Source organism: Sceloporus undulatus, chromosome 10 (genome assembly GCF_019175285.1).
Source record: "Sceloporus undulatus isolate JIND9_A2432 ecotype Alabama chromosome 10, SceUnd_v1.1, whole genome shotgun sequence".
Lineage (NCBI taxonomy): Eukaryota > Metazoa > Chordata > Lepidosauria > Squamata > Phrynosomatidae > Sceloporus > Sceloporus undulatus.
Window position 1 is genome coordinate 11,696,057 of NC_056531.1, and position 20,004 is coordinate 11,716,060.

Below are 20,004 nucleotides of genomic sequence, written 5' to 3' on the forward strand. Positions count from 1 at the left end.
TTTCCCTGTGAGAAAGTATTCTCCAATGATTCCCTATGGGCAAGTATGATTTCCCTATGGGCAAGTATTCCCCTATGATTCCCTCTGGACAAGTATAGTTTCCCTATGGGAAAGTATTCTCCAATGATTCCCTATGGACAAGTATAGTTTCCCTATGGGAAAGTATTCTCCAATGATTCCCTATGGGCAAGTATGGTTTCTCTATGGGCAAGTATTCTCCTATGATTCTCTATGGAGAAGTATAGTTTCCCTATGGGAAAGTATTCTCCAATGATTCCCTATGGGCAAGTATAGTTTCCCTGTGAGAAAGTATTCTCCAATGATTCCCTATGGGCAAGTATAGTTTCCCTATGGGCAAGTATTCTCCAGTGATTCCCTATGGGCAAGTATAGTTTCCCTGTGAGAAAGTATTCTCCAGTGATTCCCTATGGGCAAGTATGATTTCCCTATGGGAAAGTATTCTCTAATGATTTCCTATGGGCAAGTATGGTTTCTCTATGGGCAAGTACCCTCCTATGATTCCCTATGGACAAGTATAGTTTCCCTATGGGAAAGTATTCTCCAGTGATTCCCTATGGGCAAGTATAGTTTCCCTGTGGGAAAGTATTCCCGATGATTCCCTATGGGCAAGTATAGTTTCCCTGTGAGAAAGTATTCTCCAGTGATTCCCTATGGGCAAGTATAGTTTCCCTGTGGGAAAGTATTCCCGATGATTCCCTATGGGTAAGTATGGTTTCTTTGTTTGAGTAGGTCCAGCCATGACGGTCCCAAACCCACTACAGAAATAATCCACTTTGGTCCCGAACCCACTGCAGAAGTCATCTGCCTTGAGACCACTTGAACTGCCCTTGCTCAGGGAATGCGGGGAATTGTCACTCATTCTGGCCCGGAGCCCTCTGACCAAGAAGGCAAAATGTCTCCGAAAACTACCGCTCCCAGAAGTCCCTAGCACTGAGCCAGGGCAGTTCAAGCGGTCTCAAAGTGGATGATTCCTCCAGTGTGCTTTGGGCCTTTGAGACTGCTTTCTCTGCCCTGGCTCAGTGCTAAGAAAACCTGGGATTTATAGAATTCAAAGCTATAGCCGTGTGAGTCTGTGGAGAGGTCTTGTAGCTCCTTTGAGACTCACTGAAAGAAAGAAGTTGGTAACATGAGCGTTCCTGGACTGTAGTCTACTTCCCAAATGCATCTGAGGAAATAGACTTTAGTCTACAAAAGGTCATGCTGCCAACTTCTTTCTCTCAGTGAGCCTCAAAGGAGCTGCAAGACCTCTCTACATACAGTCTCTAGAGAATGCAAAGATGTAGCCATGTTAGTCTGTAGAATCAGTCTGCAGAGAAATCTTGCAGCACCTTTGAGACTAACTGGAAGAAAGAAATTGGCAGCAGGAGCTTTCCTAGACTAAAGACTATTTCCTTAGATGCTTTCCTGGGAATTGTAGTTTGTTGTGGCAAGTCGGATGGTGTGCAGTGGTTGTAATGCTGCTTTCATACTCCCAGGTTATCAGTTTTGAAATCTTTCCCTCCCCTTCTCTCCCCCAAGTAAGGAGTTGGGAAAGAGTTTGTCCCTTGCAGAGCATCCTTTGGCAAAAGTGGCCGCCTACGTTCTGATACATCTGCTAACCTGGGAGTATGAAAGCAGCATTAAAACCATTGAACACAATTGGGCTTATTGCACATGTACCTACAATCTGTGTTTTTGATAAAGGTTCACTTTAGCAGGTGATGGGAAGGACCGCTGCCTGCCACCTTTTTCTTTGCATCCCAATATAGCACTGTTGTATTTCTTCTAAATAACCGTCTTTCCCTTCTACAGTGAATTATAGTAATATGTGTTCAAGTCAAAACAAAACTTGAAGCCAGCGTGGTGTATCGGTTTGCATGTTGCACTATGACTCTGGAGACCAGGGTTCGAATCCCCCCCCCCCGGGGCCAGGAAACCCATTGGAGGACCTTGGCCAAGTACCACTCTCTCAGCCTCAAGAGCACGGCAATGGACAACTCTTGCCAAGAAAAGCCTGTGACAGGTTTGTCTTAGGGTCGCCATAAGTTGGCAAGGACTTGAAGGCCCACAACAGCAAGAAATGTTAAAAACAACAATAGCCACAGCTTCAAAGGCAGCCCAGATTTTCTGAACATAGATACATACACCGTGACATAACACCGTCGGAGGCAAAATGGGAAAACAGTGTGAATTCAATGAATTACGTGTTGCTCTAGTTTGGAAATGTAGCTGTTTCTTTGAAGCAGACCTGTTCAGTAGTTCCAATACAAAACATTGATTTATGACCTATTGGATGCAGTGCCCTCTGCTGGGTACCATTTAATTTAGGTTTCCACACAAATGAAAAGCAACTGATGTCTGCCCTAAATACCCTAAAGGTGCCAGATTACATCTGATCTTTAAAGCTAAGCAGGACTAGCCCTAGTTAATATTTGGATGGGAAACAACACCAACAAATAAAGATGCTGCAGGTTCTATTGCAGAGAAAGAGGCTGGCCAAACCACCCCTTGAGGATTCCTTGCCTATGAAATTCATGGGGCCACCATACAACAGACAGTTTGGAGACTGAGGGAGACTGAGGGAAAGGGATTTCAAGGGGAAGTGGTCTGGGTTGTGCCAGTATACAAAACACATTGTGAACACTACCTGAGATTATTAATGGAAGGGGAAAGACACTGGAAAGTCGAATGTTGTGAGAAACAAAATAGAGTCAGTCCTCCATATTCATGGATTCAACCCTCCACGTCTTGAAAATACTGAAAAAAGTTATATAAATTCCAGAAAGCCAATTTTGATTTCCCCATTTTATATAAGGGACACCATTTTCCTACACCATTGTATTTAATGGGACTTGAGCATCCATGGATTTTGGTATCCACTGGGAGTCCTGGAACCAAACCCCAGCAGATCTCAAGGACCCATTGTAAAATTTAAAATACAACTTGTCTGAAAGGTATTTTTAATGAGACCACTTTTTGATGATTTCTCATTGATTGCTTTTGTGTGTGAAAAATGGTTAAAGAGTAAGGCTTCAGGCAAGGTGAAGCAGATGAATGCCGTACACCAGATACACAGATAGACACAACTTTATTCTGGCCTGTAGTGATGGTTTGTGGCAGTACAAAGAGCTGAAGGCTACACACAAATGGTGCCCCATCAACAAAACAGTGGATGTTATGGAATTACAGAATGCTATAGCTTCCTAATTTTACATACACTGCTTAGCTGATGATGGCATCATTTGTGTGTCGCTTCATACTAGCTATACTACAACTCTGAGGACCAGGGTTCGGTTCTTGTTTGGGCGTGAAACCCACTTGGGCAAGTCACATGCTCTCAGCCTCAGGGGAAGACGGGGCAAACGTGTGAATCTTGCCAAGAAAACCCCATGATCAGTTTAGGGTTGCCATATGTCAGAAAATGAAGGCACACAACACACACATGCACCCAACCTAGGCATTCAAACTGAAAGGAGAAAGCTCCATCTCCTTCCTGCTATGCCCAAAATAAAAGGTTATTGACCTTGTGAAGTTGAAGGCTTTCATGGCCAGCATCCATAGTTTTTGTGGGTTTTTCAGGCTATGTGGCCATGTTCTAGAAGAGTTTATTCCTGGCGTTTTGCCAGCATTTGTGACTGGCATCTTCAGAGAATGCTAGCAGACGAGGGCCCCTCTCTTCCATGCCAGTATCTCTGAAGATGCCAATCACAGATGCTGGTGAAACGTCGGAATAAACTTCTAGAACATAGCCAACAAGCTGTGAAATCCCCCCAAAAAACTATGGTTATTGACCTCTTAGAGACATTGCCCCAGAAGGATTGCACAATGCCAACCCTGTAGCAATACCCATGGTGACATACTTCCCTAAAAACAAGAAATAAAGATGTTGGGCTTATTTTGCCAAATGACCTCTACAGAACAGCATTAGGGAAGCTACTGTACTTCTCTAAACGCTAGAATTAGCATAGCAGCTGCTATAGGATTTCTGTGTAGGAAAACTAGCTTGGCAAGATTCGTTCAGTCTGGAGTGCTGTCAAAAGAGTAGCTAGCTACACACACCAAGAGAACGACAGACCTTAAGATAAAATTGCCGGCAGATAGTAATCCAAAATGTTACCAGTCGGCACTGACTGCTGTGCAAGTGGCCAGAGACCCATTTTCCCTTGGGGAGCGTGCAGGGATATTTGTTGTGTGTTCCTCGTGTTGGTTTTCACTTCCGAGGTGGCATTTAATATGATTTGTTTCATGTAGCATTGCAAATTCTTAAGCTGTAAGTAGGAGAAAGGTGCACCAAGCTGCATGATACCTTAAAACCTGGTTTGATCCTTCTTGTTTGAGAATAAAGCTTTCTTTCCCTCTGTTAAACCTCATGGTGCTTTTTGGCTGTTTGGCACACAGGGCTCTTCCCTCACTCTGTCTCCCTCCTGGGTAAAGGAGGGGATGAAGAGGACACAGGGAGTGTGTAGGTAGTGAGTAGGAGTGGAGGAGTGCCTGGTTAGCTAGTCCTCTGACTTTTTTAAGACCTCAGGGCAGAGGAAAAGCTAAGACATATTTGAAAAGGGGTATTGAAGTAAGCCACTTTGCAGGCTAGGTTTGCAGGCAGAGTCAGGTTTTCTGCTTTGCTTTCCCTGCTCTCCTTTTGTCTTGGCAGTTCTGATCTCTGCATGGCTCTGAGCTGCCATCTGGACCAGCAGCTGCTCCCTTATAGTAACTGAAACTTGGGAACCCAAGTCTTGTCTGTTCCCCCCACAAACCAAGCCTGTGTCTTTGTACGCGTGGATGAGATGTTGAGCAAATTACTTTATATATACGTTACTGAAACGAGACTGTTTTTCTCGCGTGCCGTTGGGGAAGGGGCAGGTTACCTTGTTCATTTCCGTTCGCTATTAGTTACTCTGCTAGAGGGAGAAACATATTATCTCTTAAATTTACAAGTCCTAATCCAGCAGAACTGACATCAGCGTGTGCGTGTTGCAAGGAAGCCGATGCCAAATAAAATTTGATAGCCTTTAGAGTGCCACCATCATTTTTGTTCATCTGCTCCTCCAGAATAATATGGCAACTCCCTAAAAAATCTTTACCATTTATACAACAGGCGGCTGCAGTCAGTTCCTTATACCAAGTTCCTTCTTTATGCAATACATTGAAACACAACTCGTTCAGCTGCATTGGGACATAAGGTTTATGCCCTTGCGCTGTAAATTGTGCTTCTGTTACCCCACATCACATGTTAACCAGAAACTTTTATTACTGTAACCCGCCTAGATTCCTTGTGATTGGGCGGGTTATAAATAAATAAATAATAATAATAATAATAATAATAATTATTATTATTATTATTATTATTATTTCTTTTCAAGATAAAAGATAATTCTGTCCAGTCAACCTAACCATCTTCGCTCAATGCATGAAGAGGGCCCAGTATGACAGAATCAACCAACCAACCAGGGACTAGGCTTTTGCACCCAAAATAAGGTGTAGGATACCCCAAATCATACCCTGTTAAATCCAGAAGGCACTTTTCTATGAGTTGGCATTGACTCCTGTCTGGCCCAAAACTTTTTTTTACATGCAGGGCACTCTGTGTGTGTGTGTGTGTGTGTGTGCGCGCGCGCACGCGCATGTGTGTGTGTGTATGTGCAGTCGGCCCTTCTTATACACGATTTTTTTATACACAGATTCAAGCATCCACGGTTTGAAAATGTTTAAAAAAAGTATAAATTTCAAATATCAAACCTTGATTTTCCATTTTTATAAGGACACCATTTTGCTGTGTCATTATATTTAATGAGACTTCAGCATCCACAGATTTTGTTATCCATGGGGGATCATGGAACCAAACCCCAGCGTATAACAAGGGTCCACTGTATATATATTCCTGCTCAGCCATAGAAACCCATTGGGTGACCTTGGGCAAGTCACACTCTCTCAGCCTGAGATAGTCCCATGATTGCTTCACCTTAGAGTTGCCTTAAGTTGGAAACAGTTTGAAGGCATACAACAACAATGTAATAAAATACATACACTTAAAATTCTGTGTGGGTTCTTGTCACTGCGTGAAGCAGTTGGAAGCAGTGACTAAGAGCCTGGATTTACACTTGTCTTGTTTTCAGATTTCGATTAAGAACGTGACAGAGAAAGGAAAGCCTGATGTGATACAATGTACTTGTCTTTTAGGAAATGTCTTCCATATTGCACCATCGTTCCTGGATCTTCCACGCATTGCTGCAACATCAGCAGAAATCCCTTGGTAACCAAGCAATAGTGACTCTACCCGTCCAGTGTACCTTGTTGAGGAGGAATACAACACAACAAAGCCAGGAGTCGGTTGAGATACCCTGCAAACCCTGGATCCAGCACTCTGCGTTAGTACAAAGGTGGAAACACTGCTTCGTAAGTTAGACTCAATATTTCCTATGGAGATTTTGGAGCAGAAATCAGTGACAGTTACAGTATATACTCGACCTCATGTATAAGTCGAGGTCAGGTTTGGGGGCCAGAATTATGGATTTTGATATGACCCGTAGATAAATCGAGGGTAAAACTTAGGAGCATGAAACAAAGGAGCTAAAGAATGAAGCAAAGGAAAACAATGCCAAAGAACTTACAAAATTCCAGCAGGCATAACTGTGCTCATACTAAAGACTGGATGGATGAGAGAATAGACAGGATTCAGTGCTTTCATGACAGATTACCTTCTTGTCTTTCACCAAGGGATGGTCCCTTTTTAAAATAAGAGTTAAAGTACAGTATTTACACTGACCCGTGGATAAGTCGACTCAGTTTTTTTGGGCCAATTTTTGGTCTAAAATTTCTAGACTTATACATGGGTATATACAGTACATTGACTATGCCATCGGCAGGAGCCGCTGATGCTTCCCTTGGTGTACAAGCACAACCTGGCTCCTTGGCAAACATTTGAGTTATTCAGTGTTATCAGTAACACTCGATGCAACACAATAATTCTGTTTGGTGAAGGTCATTGGCTATGTCTACAGATATATTGTGGACACAAGTAACAAGACAAAAACACCTCACCACCAGCTGGGAATGTTTCACTGATGGTGTTTCAACCACATATATTCCAAGGGTCTTAGAAGGTTTTAATAAGAACATGCCCCTCTTTCGGAAATCTGAGAATTCCACGCCAGCCTCAACCCTTTTGAAAATCCCTAGTTTTTTTTATTGTCAAAGACTGTTGTCTCAGTCAGCTCTCTGAGGTTGGATTGCCACCAGTGGAGGGGAAAAAACCACTGTTAGATTGGCTTCACTCCTCTTAGCGCACAAGTTACAAGCTCCTTTCCAGCTCCTTAACATTTATTTCAGGAGATTTGGGTACTTATGATCTAGCAAGATGTTATTCTGGCTGTTGCCACACTTCAGAATGCATGTAACCAATTTAATTGTCATGGCTCCATGCTGTGGAATTTGTAGTTTGTTGTAGCACCTGAACTCCGACAGAGAAGGCTAAACATCTCACAAAACTACAGATCCCAGGATTCCATGGCATTGAGCCATGGCAGTTAAAGCGATGTCAATCTGCATTCGTTCTTCACTGTAGATGCAGCCTATGTCATCTAAGTCTGAAGCAGCTAGGGAAGACTGACCTATTACAGACAAAGTGAATACAGGCTACTAACCTACTATTTAGTTAACATGGAGAAGCCTTGCCATTAGATAAGGCCCCTAATATTTACCATGCATTAGAATGGTAATAATAAAGTGGTGCTAATGGTACTAATAAAAATTAGTATTTACCATGCATTATGGCAGGAAAGAAGTCTCACCAGCTTTCATCAGTAAAGATAACCAAGCAAATCTCCTGAGAAACCTTTTTCACTTTGGAGGTTGGTCATACTGTATAAGGTTGCACCTCACATGATTTATTTATAGGTTTGTTTAGGCCAGATTCTAAAGGTGACAGATATGCTTTTTATAGAGATGAATGTAAAAAGAATAAATGTAATATTCTTTGCAATTTTGAAGTGTTGTTTTTCTGTTCCTTCAGGTCTGACTGATAATGCTATCCTAAGGTTTTCTTGGGACAAGGTATTCTGTGAAAGTCTGCCATTGCCTTCCTCTGAGGCTGAGAGAGTATGCTTTGCCCAAGGTCACCCAGTGGGTTTCCATGGCTGAGAGGAGATCTGAACCCTGGTCTCTCAGTGTTGTAGTCCAACACTCAAACCCTTGTACCACCACTGGCTCCAAGTGTACAGTCCATGCAGTGAGCCAAATTCTTAGTGGCAAGATAGTTAAACTGAAGGATTTAAAGACAGGGGATTACTGTGCCTAAAAACCAAGGAAGAACTTGCTGAACGGGGATCTGAAAAACAACTCTCTTCTATTAATGGAGTGGTTTCCAAAAATGTAGTCTCACAAGAATTTAAAGACCTTCGAGGAGGAAAAATGCTTATACAGTCGGTCCTTCTTATACATGGATTTTTTAATACACAGAGTCAAGCATCCACGGTTTGAAAATATTTTTTAAAAAGTATAAATTTCAAATATCAAATCTTGATTTTCCCATTTTTATATAAGAGACACCATTTTGCTATGCCATTGTATTTAATGGGACTTGAGCACACACGGATTTTGTTATACACAGGGGATCTTGGAACCAAACCCCAGCGTATAACAAGGGTCCACTGTATTTGCTTAGCACAGATGGGAAAGTGAGTTCTGTGGTTTGACCAGGGGTCAAAATGCCCCCAAATGTCCTCAAGGGGGTATGTGGGTCTTTTTTTTACCATGCTTTTGGGGGGGAGACAGGCTATTTTAAGACGAAATGTGAACAGGAAGTTATTGGGAAATGACTTCCCACTCACTTTTGTTATTAAAAAAGGGCCTCTTGCGGGGATGGTTCAGGGATGCCTAAAGATGCGGCAGAAATGTCCCACACACCCTCTAGTGGGCGTTTGGAGCCAAAGAAAATGTTTTTGGGGTTTTTTTTGTAGGGCCTGCCAAGGCCTAAATGCCCTAAAGGCACCAGATCCCCTCTGATCTTGGAAACTTGTCTTGGTTAATACTCAGATGGGAGACTGCCAACAAATCACAGGTGCTGTAGGCTATATTTCAGAAGAAGGAACTGGCAGAACCACCTCCAGGGATTCCTTCCTAGGAAACCCGATGGAAAATTCATGGGGTGGCCATAAGTCGACAAGCAACTGGAAGGCGCATGCACATATACATGGTTCTCCAGTGCCCCCTGTGGGGCTGCTGTGGCTCCCTAGCATCCAACAGTTGCCCGCTGCTGGCTTAGAACTGGAAGCCAAAGTCATTGCCAGGTCTGGTGAAGCATCCCATGCCCCATCTGGTCACATTCCTTGGGATCACTTGCAGTGGTCTCGTGTTGTGGACCAGGCGCTTGGATCAGTCCATCCCATCACATGTAAATTTCACCCATGCCCCTCTTGGTTGAGAAGATGCTGATCCAGGATTCGGATGAATGCCCAATTTTGTTAGAGGCTGAGGCCTGCCATTTTGAAAGCGGCCCACAGTGCACCCTTTCCAAAACAGGACCTTCTTGAACTTAGACGTAACTATAATTTCATGTCTAATATTCCCTTTTGGGCAAGGCGTGGTGGTTAGGCCACTTTGGATGTTCCTAGAGGAGACAGACTATCGGCACCCATTGATTTCAAGTGAAGATTTGATCCTAAAAACTCAGTGAAATATGGGGGAGTGGTACCCTCTTCATCTTCCTGGATCCCTTAGCAACTCTGGATATTGTCAATCCTGGGTTACTGGACCAGTTCTGTGGAATGGGAGCTTGGAAGCACTGGGTTACAGTGGTTCCGGTCATATCTACAGAGCTAGTTCCAGAGAGTGGTATTGGGGAAACCCTGTTTCACCAGATAGCTGTGGGGTGGCATCCTTTCCCACTTGCGGTTCAGGATATTTTTATAAAGCTGTGAAGGGAAGGTGTTATGATGGTGGTCCCCAAACTTTGGTCCTCCAGATGTTTTGGATTTTGGCTCCCAGAATTCCTGACTGTTGGCTAAGCTGACTGGGACCTCTGGAGGTTGAAGTCCAAAAACACCTGGAGGACCAAAGTTTGGGAACCAAATTTGTGGGATTGGAACGTCTCCTTGTTGGAATCGACAGGGGTGGTGGAGATGCCAGACCAGTGCTTGGATGTTGTAAGGGAATCAGTGAGGGCACAATACTGAATAATCCTGAAGTTGAATTCTGATAAAACAGAAGCTCTGTGGATGGATGGTTTAGAAACTGGGTAAGCACCCTTTCCTAAATGGAGTTATGTTCTTGTGAAGGAGCCTTAGAGTACTTGGAGATCCATCTCTGCCACTAGAGGTCCAGTTGGACTTTGTGGCTCAGAGCACCTGGAGCCAGCATTGGCTGGTCCACCAGCTACATCCTTTCCTGAACAGGGATAATCTAGCCACAATTGCTCATGCATTGGTAACTTCTTGCTTAGACTACTGCAATGCACTTTACCTGGGCTCCCCTTGAAGACTGCTCAGAAGTTGCAAGGCGTGCCAAATTCTGCCACTAAATGGCTGACCGGATCATCATATCAAAACTATAAGATGCTCATTTCAAAGGCATTGCACTGGCTGCAAATACAATTCTGATCTGAATTTGGGGGACTTGAGATGCTTGGCCTTTTAGCTATGATCAAGTGGTAGAGACAGGAGGTGACTGGTTTTACATGCAAATGGTAATCTTTCTTGCCAGCAGAAGGTGGGGGAGAGTGCAACTTGGAGAAATTGGGAGGGGAAGTAAGCTAGAAGGGGGCACCGTTGTAACAATAATTGTGTGCCTCCAAGTCTTTTCTGACTTATGGTGACCCTAAGGCAAACCGATTATAGGGTTTTCTCGGCAAGGTTCTTCAGAGGGGATTTGCTGTTGCCTTCCTGAGAGACAGAGTGGGGCTTGCCCAAGGTTACCCAGTGGGTTTACATGGCAGAGCCAAGATTCGAACCCTGATTTCGGTGTGTGCATTTTACGGTGGCTGGCCAAGAGAGATGAGGGATTATTTTCGTGTACTGTGTTACCAAGTTTGGTTTTATATAAATTTTGGGTGCCAAGCGATTAAAAATCATGACCCCTGACTGACCCCATTGCAAGCCGCCATTACCCTAAGAGTGAGCCGACCACGTAGCCAGCAAGCTTGCTAGGCTTGGTCACAGGAAAAACGGTACATTTTAAACCTTAAGCAAGCAGTTTTGGGAGTTGCCCTACAAGTTTCGCAGGCTACCCCAAAGAAGAGTGGACAGTAGAGGTAGCCTCCTTCTCAATGAGCGAGTGATTATCTTAACAGCTCTGCCATCTAGATATTTGTCTTCTTCTGAAAAGTGCCAGACCTCTTCTTTGTGTATCCATTGTGTAGGTTTCAGCTTAGACAAAAGATAACAATCAAGACCTTTGTTCACTAGGTAGCCATAGCCTGAGGATACGTTCAGGGGTATAAAAGGACCCCCGATTCCAGCCTCCAGTGGGCTTGTTGAGCTCTGAGTTCCAAACCTGAAACCTTGCTTGTTGAGCTGTCACTCTAGGCTTGAGTTCCCCGAGCCTTGGGCTCTACTGAAATCACTAGAGCTAAGCCAATGCTCACTGTCTCTCGGGCCTCTGGTTATCTTTGCCCGCTGGAACTCAGTTCCTAGCCACCGCAGTTGCCACTTACTTTCCCGTTCCCGCGGCTGTGTGTCACCATCCACCATCCCTCACCTCCATCGCTTTGAAGAAGACTCCTAAGGTAATTATCCCAACGGTGCCTCTATCCTTTCTCCTTTACTCCCAAACTCACCCCTCCCTTGCTTTAGCATTGAATGTGTGTGTGTGTGTGTGTGTGTGTGTGTGTGATCCCTTTTGTTGTGTGGCTTTAATAAATGTTTATATTTTAATTGCAACCCATTGGCATTTTGAGTCTCTTTCTCTCTTAGGGTTGGACTAGATGACCTCTGGTATACACATAGGGACCCGACCCCGCTGTGTGCGTTGTTAGGACACGCCTCTCATAATATTTGAGCTAATTAAAATTCCCCTAATTCGATCCTTCCTAACAACTAGACCATCTTGAGGCTCAACAGGCTCCTTTTCTGAGCTACTGGGGCCACAGCTACACTGCAGGATTCATGCACCTTGACACCACTTTAACTGTCATTGCTTTGTGCTATGGAACCCCAGGATTTGTAGTTCTCTGAGCTATTTAACCAGAGCGCTCTGGTACCACCACATATTCCAAGTCCCAGGATCCCATAGGATGGAGCCATGGACATTGAAGCCATGGGATAGAGATAGCTGTGATCACTTTGGTGGATATCCTCTGCTGGAAACTGGATAGAAGAGTGTGTTCCTCGTGGTTCTGCTGGACCTTTAAGCAGGTTGGTATACCATCCGATAAACTACAAATGACAGAAGGTTCACACGCATCTTAGTTTAGGGACATCGCTGTTGGTTTTTGTGGGTTTTTCGGGTATGTGGCCATGTTCTATCAGAGTTTATTCCTGACATTTCCCCAGCAGCTGTGGCTGGCATCTTCAGAGAATGCTGGCATGGAAGAGAGTGGGAGATATATACTGTGAGATATATATATATATATTACATGTTAATCTGTGTATCGTTCTATTGTTGAATGGCAATATATACCCCACTCTCTTCCATGTCAGCATTCTCTGAAGATGCCAGGCACAGCTGCTGGCGAAACATCAGGAAGACACTCTTCTAGAAAATGGCCACATAGCCCGAAAAACCCACAAAAACCCATGGATGCTGGCCATGAAAGCCTTCAAATTTACATCACTGTTGTTAGCAAACAGTCTTCTTTTATTCTCTCCCCACATGGTGCCTTCCAGACGTTTTGGAATACAGTTTCCCTCGGCCTTGGACAGCGTGACCAATAGTCATGGCCGGCATTGGAGAAATCTACATCAGATCTATAAAGTACCACTTACAAAGGACATGTCTGTTCTGACCTCAATCCCAAAAAGTGTCCACTTAAATACGATTGATTTCACAGTCTACTCAAATAGGGACTGTAAACATTGTGCGCTCTTCATAAAGTGGGCTCTTCATCTTCGTGTCATTCGGCAATGATAGAGTGCACCACTAGATGGGAGCAGAACCCAAGAAATTAACCTATATAGCTTCACTCTTGCTATATGCCTTCTTGTCTACGATCTTGAGCTGGAGTTTATGAATGGAAATTATATTTTAAGTTTGTACACACACATCCAACAGTCCTTCATTTTGGTCCATGCATTTGTGGGATTGCTGGCAGACCCCTAATTCCTTTCCGCTGGCCCTGTATCTCAAGATCCATATTTTTTTGTGGGGTTTTCAGGTGATTTGGCCATGTTCTCGAAGAGTTTATTCCTGATGTTTCGCCAGCATCTGTGGCTGGCATCTCTGATGACTCAGCAACACACACTATAACTTAAAACCATATAAAATAGAAAGGCTACATCAAAGATGCAAATAGTTTACGTAAAACTGGACTATCAGATTGAGTTACAACACTGGAGATTATTATTGATTATATAGTTATAGGTCTAGGGCATATTGCCATTAGCGTTTTGCATATTCATAGTGTTTTAACTTGGACTGTTTTAAATTTGCAAGTCGCCTTGAGTCCCTGTACTGGGAGGAAGGCGGGGTATAAAATAAACATAATAATAATGTCAGACCCCTTTTTTGATGAATCCAAACAAAAATCCATCAGTGAAAGATCCGTTTTTGAAAGATCTCTCTCATTTTAATGGCTAGAGACAACATTTTTGCAACCGACAGGGTAATGTTTGTGCATTTGTCTTTGCTGCAGGCTGAGATGGAAGTCCAGATCTAGGATCTGTCTTCTATATACTCGAAAGTGTCTCCATGTAGCATTTTGGGGTTCCCCACTCCTTCCGCAGCTCAGGCCATTCTTTAAAGTTCTGCGTTTTCAGGGTGCCAGAAAGAATCGGGGACGTTCACTTGCACACACACGCACCCCAAATCTAGATCCAAGCCTTAGCATTTGTTGTCGAATGTGAGGTGATCAGAGAACAAAATATTTTTCAAGGCAAGAAAATCGACCTTTTGCACGTGAGGGTCATTTGTGAAGTGCAGTCATGTGTTGCACAGGCCATGAACGACCCTCCCGTGCAAAGGATAGATTTCCTTGTCTTGGGAAATATTTGGTTCTCTGATCACCCACCATTCAATGTCAAATGCTAAGGCTTAGGCCTAGACCTCAGAATCCTTGGTGGACAGGGAAGGAAGAAAAATCGTTGTGGCCTCTTCTTAGATGGTGACATTTCCATGGGTTTCACAAGATTCTGGGATTGTGCAACCGGAGGCCTTGCTGACGTTCTTTGCGCCAGTCCTGGCATTTGAGAGCATTTTTGAGTACCCTGGAAGAGAGCCAGTGTAATGAAAGCGAGTTTTATTAGCCATCCGTGGGCCATATGTCTTGGGTGCTTGAAGTATACCCAAGCTGGGCCTTGCTAGTCCAAACGCAGAGACGGAATAGCTCTATGTTTGGATTAGGAATGCTAAATCTTTTGGGTGATAGGGACCTCTTGGATGAGGAGCTTCATCCCTCCCATCGGGATGTGTCTCTTGCTTGCATCCACACTGCAGAAATAATCCAGTTTGACCCCACTTTAATGGCCATGGCTCCATATTATGGCATCCTACAGTGTGTAGTTTTGTGAGCTATTTAGCCTTCTCTGCCAGAGAGTGCTGGTGCGCCACCAAATGTCAAATCCCAGGATTCCATAAGATGGAGACTTGGCAGTTAAAGCAGTGTCAAACTGAATTATTTCTGCAGCGTGGATGCAGCCGAAGTAGCTGATGCAGAAAATCAGGTATAGTATTTTCCCCCCAATATATATACAGTGGGCCCTTTGTTATCAGCTGAGGTTTGGTTCCAGGACCCCCATGGATACCAAAATCCATGGATGCTCAAGTCTGATTAATAATAATAATAATAATAATAATAATAATTTATTTATTTATACCCCACCTCTCCCATGAGATCAAGGCGGCATGGTGAAATGGTGTCTCTTATATAAAATGACAAAACCAAGGTTTGCTGATGAATTTATGTATTTTTATAAATACTTTAAAGCCGTAGATGCTTGAAGCTGTGGATAAAAAAATCAGTGGATAGCGAGGGCCGACTGTATATAGTACCTTTTTGTAATTCCAGTTTACACTTTTTGTTTTGTATATGTTACAGACCAAACTGTGACTGTAAAAGTCTTAAAGGGTTTAAATCATTTTTGGTAATTTGATGGCTATAACCTGTATATGGTTGTCCCGAATAAACTATAATACAGTACAGTACTAGGAAATGGACCCAGCATTGTCTGGGATGATGTTTTCACTTCTAATTTGAAGGAAACAAACATTTCGAACAGCAGCACTTGCAATCCTTAAAAGTAATTTCGCCCCAAGTTCCATGCAAAATGGACCACACACCCGGCATATTTATTATTATTATTATTATTATTATTATTATTAAAAAACCACTGCCAGTTAGTGCCAAACGTGCACAAAAAGAATTGGGATGTCACCCTAAATGTAAATATCAAGTTGGGCCAAATTTGTTTCAGAAATGGGCTTTCTAGTGCAAGAAATACTGCAAAAGTGCCATCAGGAGGTCTTTTTCTGAAAAGATTTGCATTGTCAGCTATGTGACTAACCAATGCGAATAAATTTGGGATAAACTAAGATAAAACTCTCCATGCCTTGAATGTGCTTCGAATGCATCGGCATCATTGACTTAACCTTTATATGAGTACTAACATGCGTGAGATGCGCAGAGATGCGATTCCAATGAAAAAGTAGCGTGAACCACAAAGCCGGAACGCAATTTTTCACGAAGTGGCGCTAAAAAACATCTGAATAACCCCCAAGTTTGGTGACTAGGAGAGGAATTTGGATGGCATAACAAACCATATGGGGCAGACCATATTTTTCAAATCTGCTTTTTGTTTTTGGCCAGTTTTCAGCCATTTTCCCCCTCAATGTTTTGAGCCGGGTGGAAATCAGGGGGTTCCAGGGGCCCAAAATTGCATTTCACTGCAGTTTCCCAATATTTCTGTTATCCCTCGAAAGGCAGCTTCTGCATAAATAATAATACAGGCAGCAAATCCGAAAGCTGGTAAAATTTCGGCAATGGTCACCCTGAACATTTGCTAGTTTACTGAAGGATCTGCTTTTGAATTTCAGGGACAAAATCTCTCAAGTCAGGCTGGGAATTTTGGATAGATGCATGCGCAGGGACACTCCGACGCATGCTGTCTGATCCACCAAAATGGTTTCTTCGTTGTTGCTTTATTTTATTTTAATTTTTTTTTTATCAAAAAGGCACATACCTCCATCAAGCTCAAGGTAGCCTTTTGAACTTCTCCTTTCCCTCACAAGTGTGGGAAAACCCCTTTTGGGAAAGAAATGACACCCTTGATATTTATGGCCACAAGGTGCATTGCAACATGTTGTCTAGTTTTAATTCCCCCCCCCCCCCCGCTTCCCTTCAACACACACACACCAGTTTGCATTGCAGATCATCAAACCTATGCACGCCCCAAGCGAAACCAGCCACATCGCTGGCTTTTTGCCTGCATTGGCTCGGGTGTGAAGTTTCTTGGCATTTTGCATTCATTTGAAGAGAAACCCTCCTTTTTTTTCTCAGCCGAAAAGGCTGTTGCCACCCAGCAAAAAAATGATGGGGGATGATAGAAGCAGACTTATAATTAATATGTGGGCCCCAGCGCTACAGGGCTAAGGCATGGTTTTCATGCGCGATCGGCTCATTTCGTGATGGGGAAACAGAAACGTTGCCCTCTCCCCACATGGAGGTGTGCCATCTACCAGAGTCAGGTTTTAGGGTTCAAATCCAAAGTCCCAGAGCCTTGGCCACCTGCAAAAAATACCAAAGGAGAGTGATGGAGTCTGCAGTACCAGGATTCATCCTAGGCTACATCTGCACTGCAGAAATAATCCAGTTTGACACCACTTAAACTGCCATGGCTCCATGCGACGGGATTATAGGGACTGTAGCTTTGCAAGACATTTCACCTTCTCTGCCAGGGAGCTCTGCTGCCACAACAAACTACAGTTCTCAGAATCCCATAGCTTTGATCCATGGCAGTTAAAGAGGCGTCAAACTGGATTATTTTTCCAGTGTGGATGCAGCCCCAGATGGCTGCGGACAAGGGCTGGTGTCTGACACAAAGCCTCCTTTCTTCCTTTTGCTTCTGAACAGTGCTTCAGCTGAGGGCACTCCACGACTAGGGTCGAATCCATGTTACAAAAACGATGCCACTTTAACTGCTATGGCACCATTCTATGGAATCCTGGGATTTCTAGTTCAGCAAGCTGTTTTGCTTTCTCTGTCCAAGTGTGCTGGGGCCTCCACAAATTACAAATCCTAGGATTCCATACCATGGAAGCTGTATCAAGCTGCGTTACATCCGCCATGCAGATCAGACCTAGGTCTTTGCTGCCAACCCTTTAAAAAGAGTTAGAATTGGATAGCAGCTCCTAACATCCCCCATCCGGATGGATTCTGGGAGTCTCTGGCCAAGATCCTGCATCAGACACATAGCTGTGAGGTTGTAGCTATGCTTGTAGCCAACTCCCTATCCAAACTCTCCATCCAAACTATAGGTTGTAGCTAACTCCTTATCCAAACTCTGTCAGCTAGCAGCTCCCAGGATCCCCATCCAAATGGATACTGGGAGTCGCTGGCCAAGATCTTTCATCAAAGATGTAGCCAAGAAGTGGAGGATGACAAAAGAATGAAAGATTCCCCCGCCCCATTTTACTGGTTCTAAATTTCCCTTTTCTGGAAGGAGCTTTGTTTTTTTTCCACAACGGTGCCAATGTTTCATGGATTCAGCAATGAGATGATTTGATGAAACAAACTGATTTAATCCACTAAAAGGAACCTTGGACCAAGCAGCAGATTTTTTGGAGGCAGGGAAAGTATGATTATTAATAAAAGCATGCAGCCAGCACCATCTTAAAAGAAGCATTCCTCACAAATGGGAAAGAATGCCTCTTGTAAGGTAACACATGACACAGACATGCGCATTGAAAACAAAGAGCAGATGCTCCCTGCTTTCCAAATCTTGTTTCGACCCATGCGCAACATATGGATAAAATTTGTAATGTACAATATAGGCAAATGGAACCAACAGATTGTTTGATGCGGGATCTTGGCCAGCAACTCCCCAAATCCATCCAGATGGGGGATTCTGGGAGCTGCGGTTCAACTTTAGCTATTTTTCTATGTTTTGAACTGCATGGTGTTTTTTGATGTTATAAGCCACCCTGAGTCCCAGCCTTGGGAGAAGGGCGGGATATAAATAAATAAATAAATAAATAAATAAAAATAATAGTTGTGCCTGCTGTAATTTTATAAGTTCCTTGGGACTGTTTTCCTTTGCTTCATCCTTTCCATCTTTCATTACATGTCCCTAAGTTTTACCCTTGACAAGTTTAATCAAAATAATTTTGGAAAGGAGTTGGTTACAGTGAGAAAGGATGGAGAGACTGTGGAGGTAAAGAAAGAGGATAAGGTTTGAATGAGAACAGTTGGAAAAAGATGTGATTATCATTTTATTATGATGGAGAATTATAGCTGAAATGTAATAATGCAAGAAACTCTTCTCGCCATAGAATCGGTTTATGATGTATTCTTTTGTATCTTTCTCTTCACCTTATTTCTTCTCGTCTTTTGACATGATTACGACATTGTATTTTGATGTACAAATCTATTTAAAACGTGATGGAATGGATGTAGCATTTTTTAATTTTAATTTGTTTCATAATTTTTTTAAATGATTTTTTAAAAAAAATCCCTAATTTTGGCCCCAAAGCCTGCCCTTGAATTATATATGAGTCCGAATTATAGTCGAGTATGTACAGTAAGTCTACTTCCTTAGATGCATTTGGAAGTAGATTTAAGTCTAGGAAAGCTCCTGCTGCCAAAGTCTTCCTTTAGTTAGTCTCAAAGGTGCTACAAGATCTCTCTCCAGACTGATTCTACAGATTAACATGGCTATAGCTTTGAATTCTACCACTTGGGTTCACCGGTTAGTCCTAATGCAAATGTTTTGTTGCATGGGATTACAGTCTTAAGCACTGCAACTCTATCCGTATCAACTCAGAAGTAAATGCCGCTGAATTAATTGGGGTTTACTCCTGGATAAGTCGGGATAGGATTGCAGCCCGACTTGTGTTCCCGTGTAATGGGATCTTACCTAATTTTTGCTAAGCCCTGACCGGCAAGCGGCCTTGCAAGCCCATTTTGCATTTCCCATCACCTGCAAAGGGACAGGTTGCTGGCACAGGCGAAAACAACGGACTCGCCATTGGTACGGCGAATGTGAGCAAAGGAGCATCGGGAATGAAGCGAGCAAGCATCAAGATGCTGCAAGCTTTTGTTACCAAAAATAAAAAGAAGGTTTGATTTCACGATGCAGCAATAGGGTGTGTGTTGCTCCTTGAAGAAAATCATGAGAACCCAAGACATTATGAGCAAGAGCACTAAACTTTGGTGCCCTGATCTGATAAAATTGCACATCTGGATTTTTCTCTCTCCCCAGAAAACCATCAATTTTGGGGGCAGAGGCAATGGAAGCTGTATTTTTAAAAAAGTATCCTTCCATTGTGCAAACTGAGGAGAGTTAAGCCGTAATTTTATTATTCATAATAATGATAATGATGATGATAATGTTGATGATGTTGATGATAGAAAAGAGGAGGTGGAAGGAGGCTGGAATTCTTTACTGCTGTTTACGGCTGTGGCTGCACCGCAGAAATAATCCAGTTTGAAACTGCTTTAACTGGCATGGCACTATGCTATGCAATGATGATGATGATGATGATGATGATGATGATGATGATGATACAGTGAAGTCGAAGGCTTTCATGGCCAGCATCCATAGTTTTTTGTGGATTTTTTGGGCTATGTGGCCGTGTTCTAGAAGAGTTTATTCCCAATGTTTTGCCTGCATCTGTGGCTGGCATCTCTGAAGATGCTGGCGAAAC

General features: G+C 43.2%; 2 protein-coding genes across 2 annotated transcripts in view; both read left to right on the forward strand.

Annotated features, from left to right (window-relative positions):
- The window catches only part of LOC121916587 (translation initiation factor IF-2-like), a 9,899-nt gene extending 1,831 nt beyond the window's left edge, over positions 1-8,068 (forward strand). The window contains exons 2-3 of the mRNA XM_042441876.1: positions 6,178-6,393; positions 8,009-8,068. Coding sequence (XP_042297810.1) covers positions 6,178-6,393; positions 8,009-8,014 — 222 coding nt within the window. The 3' untranslated portion in view covers positions 8,015-8,068. The remainder of the gene's footprint in view (positions 1-6,177; positions 6,394-8,008) is intronic.
- Positions 8,069-8,702: 634 nt separating this feature from the next.
- LOC121916588 (wiskott-Aldrich syndrome protein-like) overlaps positions 8,703-20,004 on the forward strand; it is a 141,063-nt gene continuing 129,761 nt past the window's right edge. The window contains exon 1 of the mRNA XM_042441877.1: positions 8,703-8,726. Within this exon, the coding sequence (XP_042297811.1) occupies positions 8,703-8,726 (24 nt within the window). The remainder of the gene's footprint in view (positions 8,727-20,004) is intronic.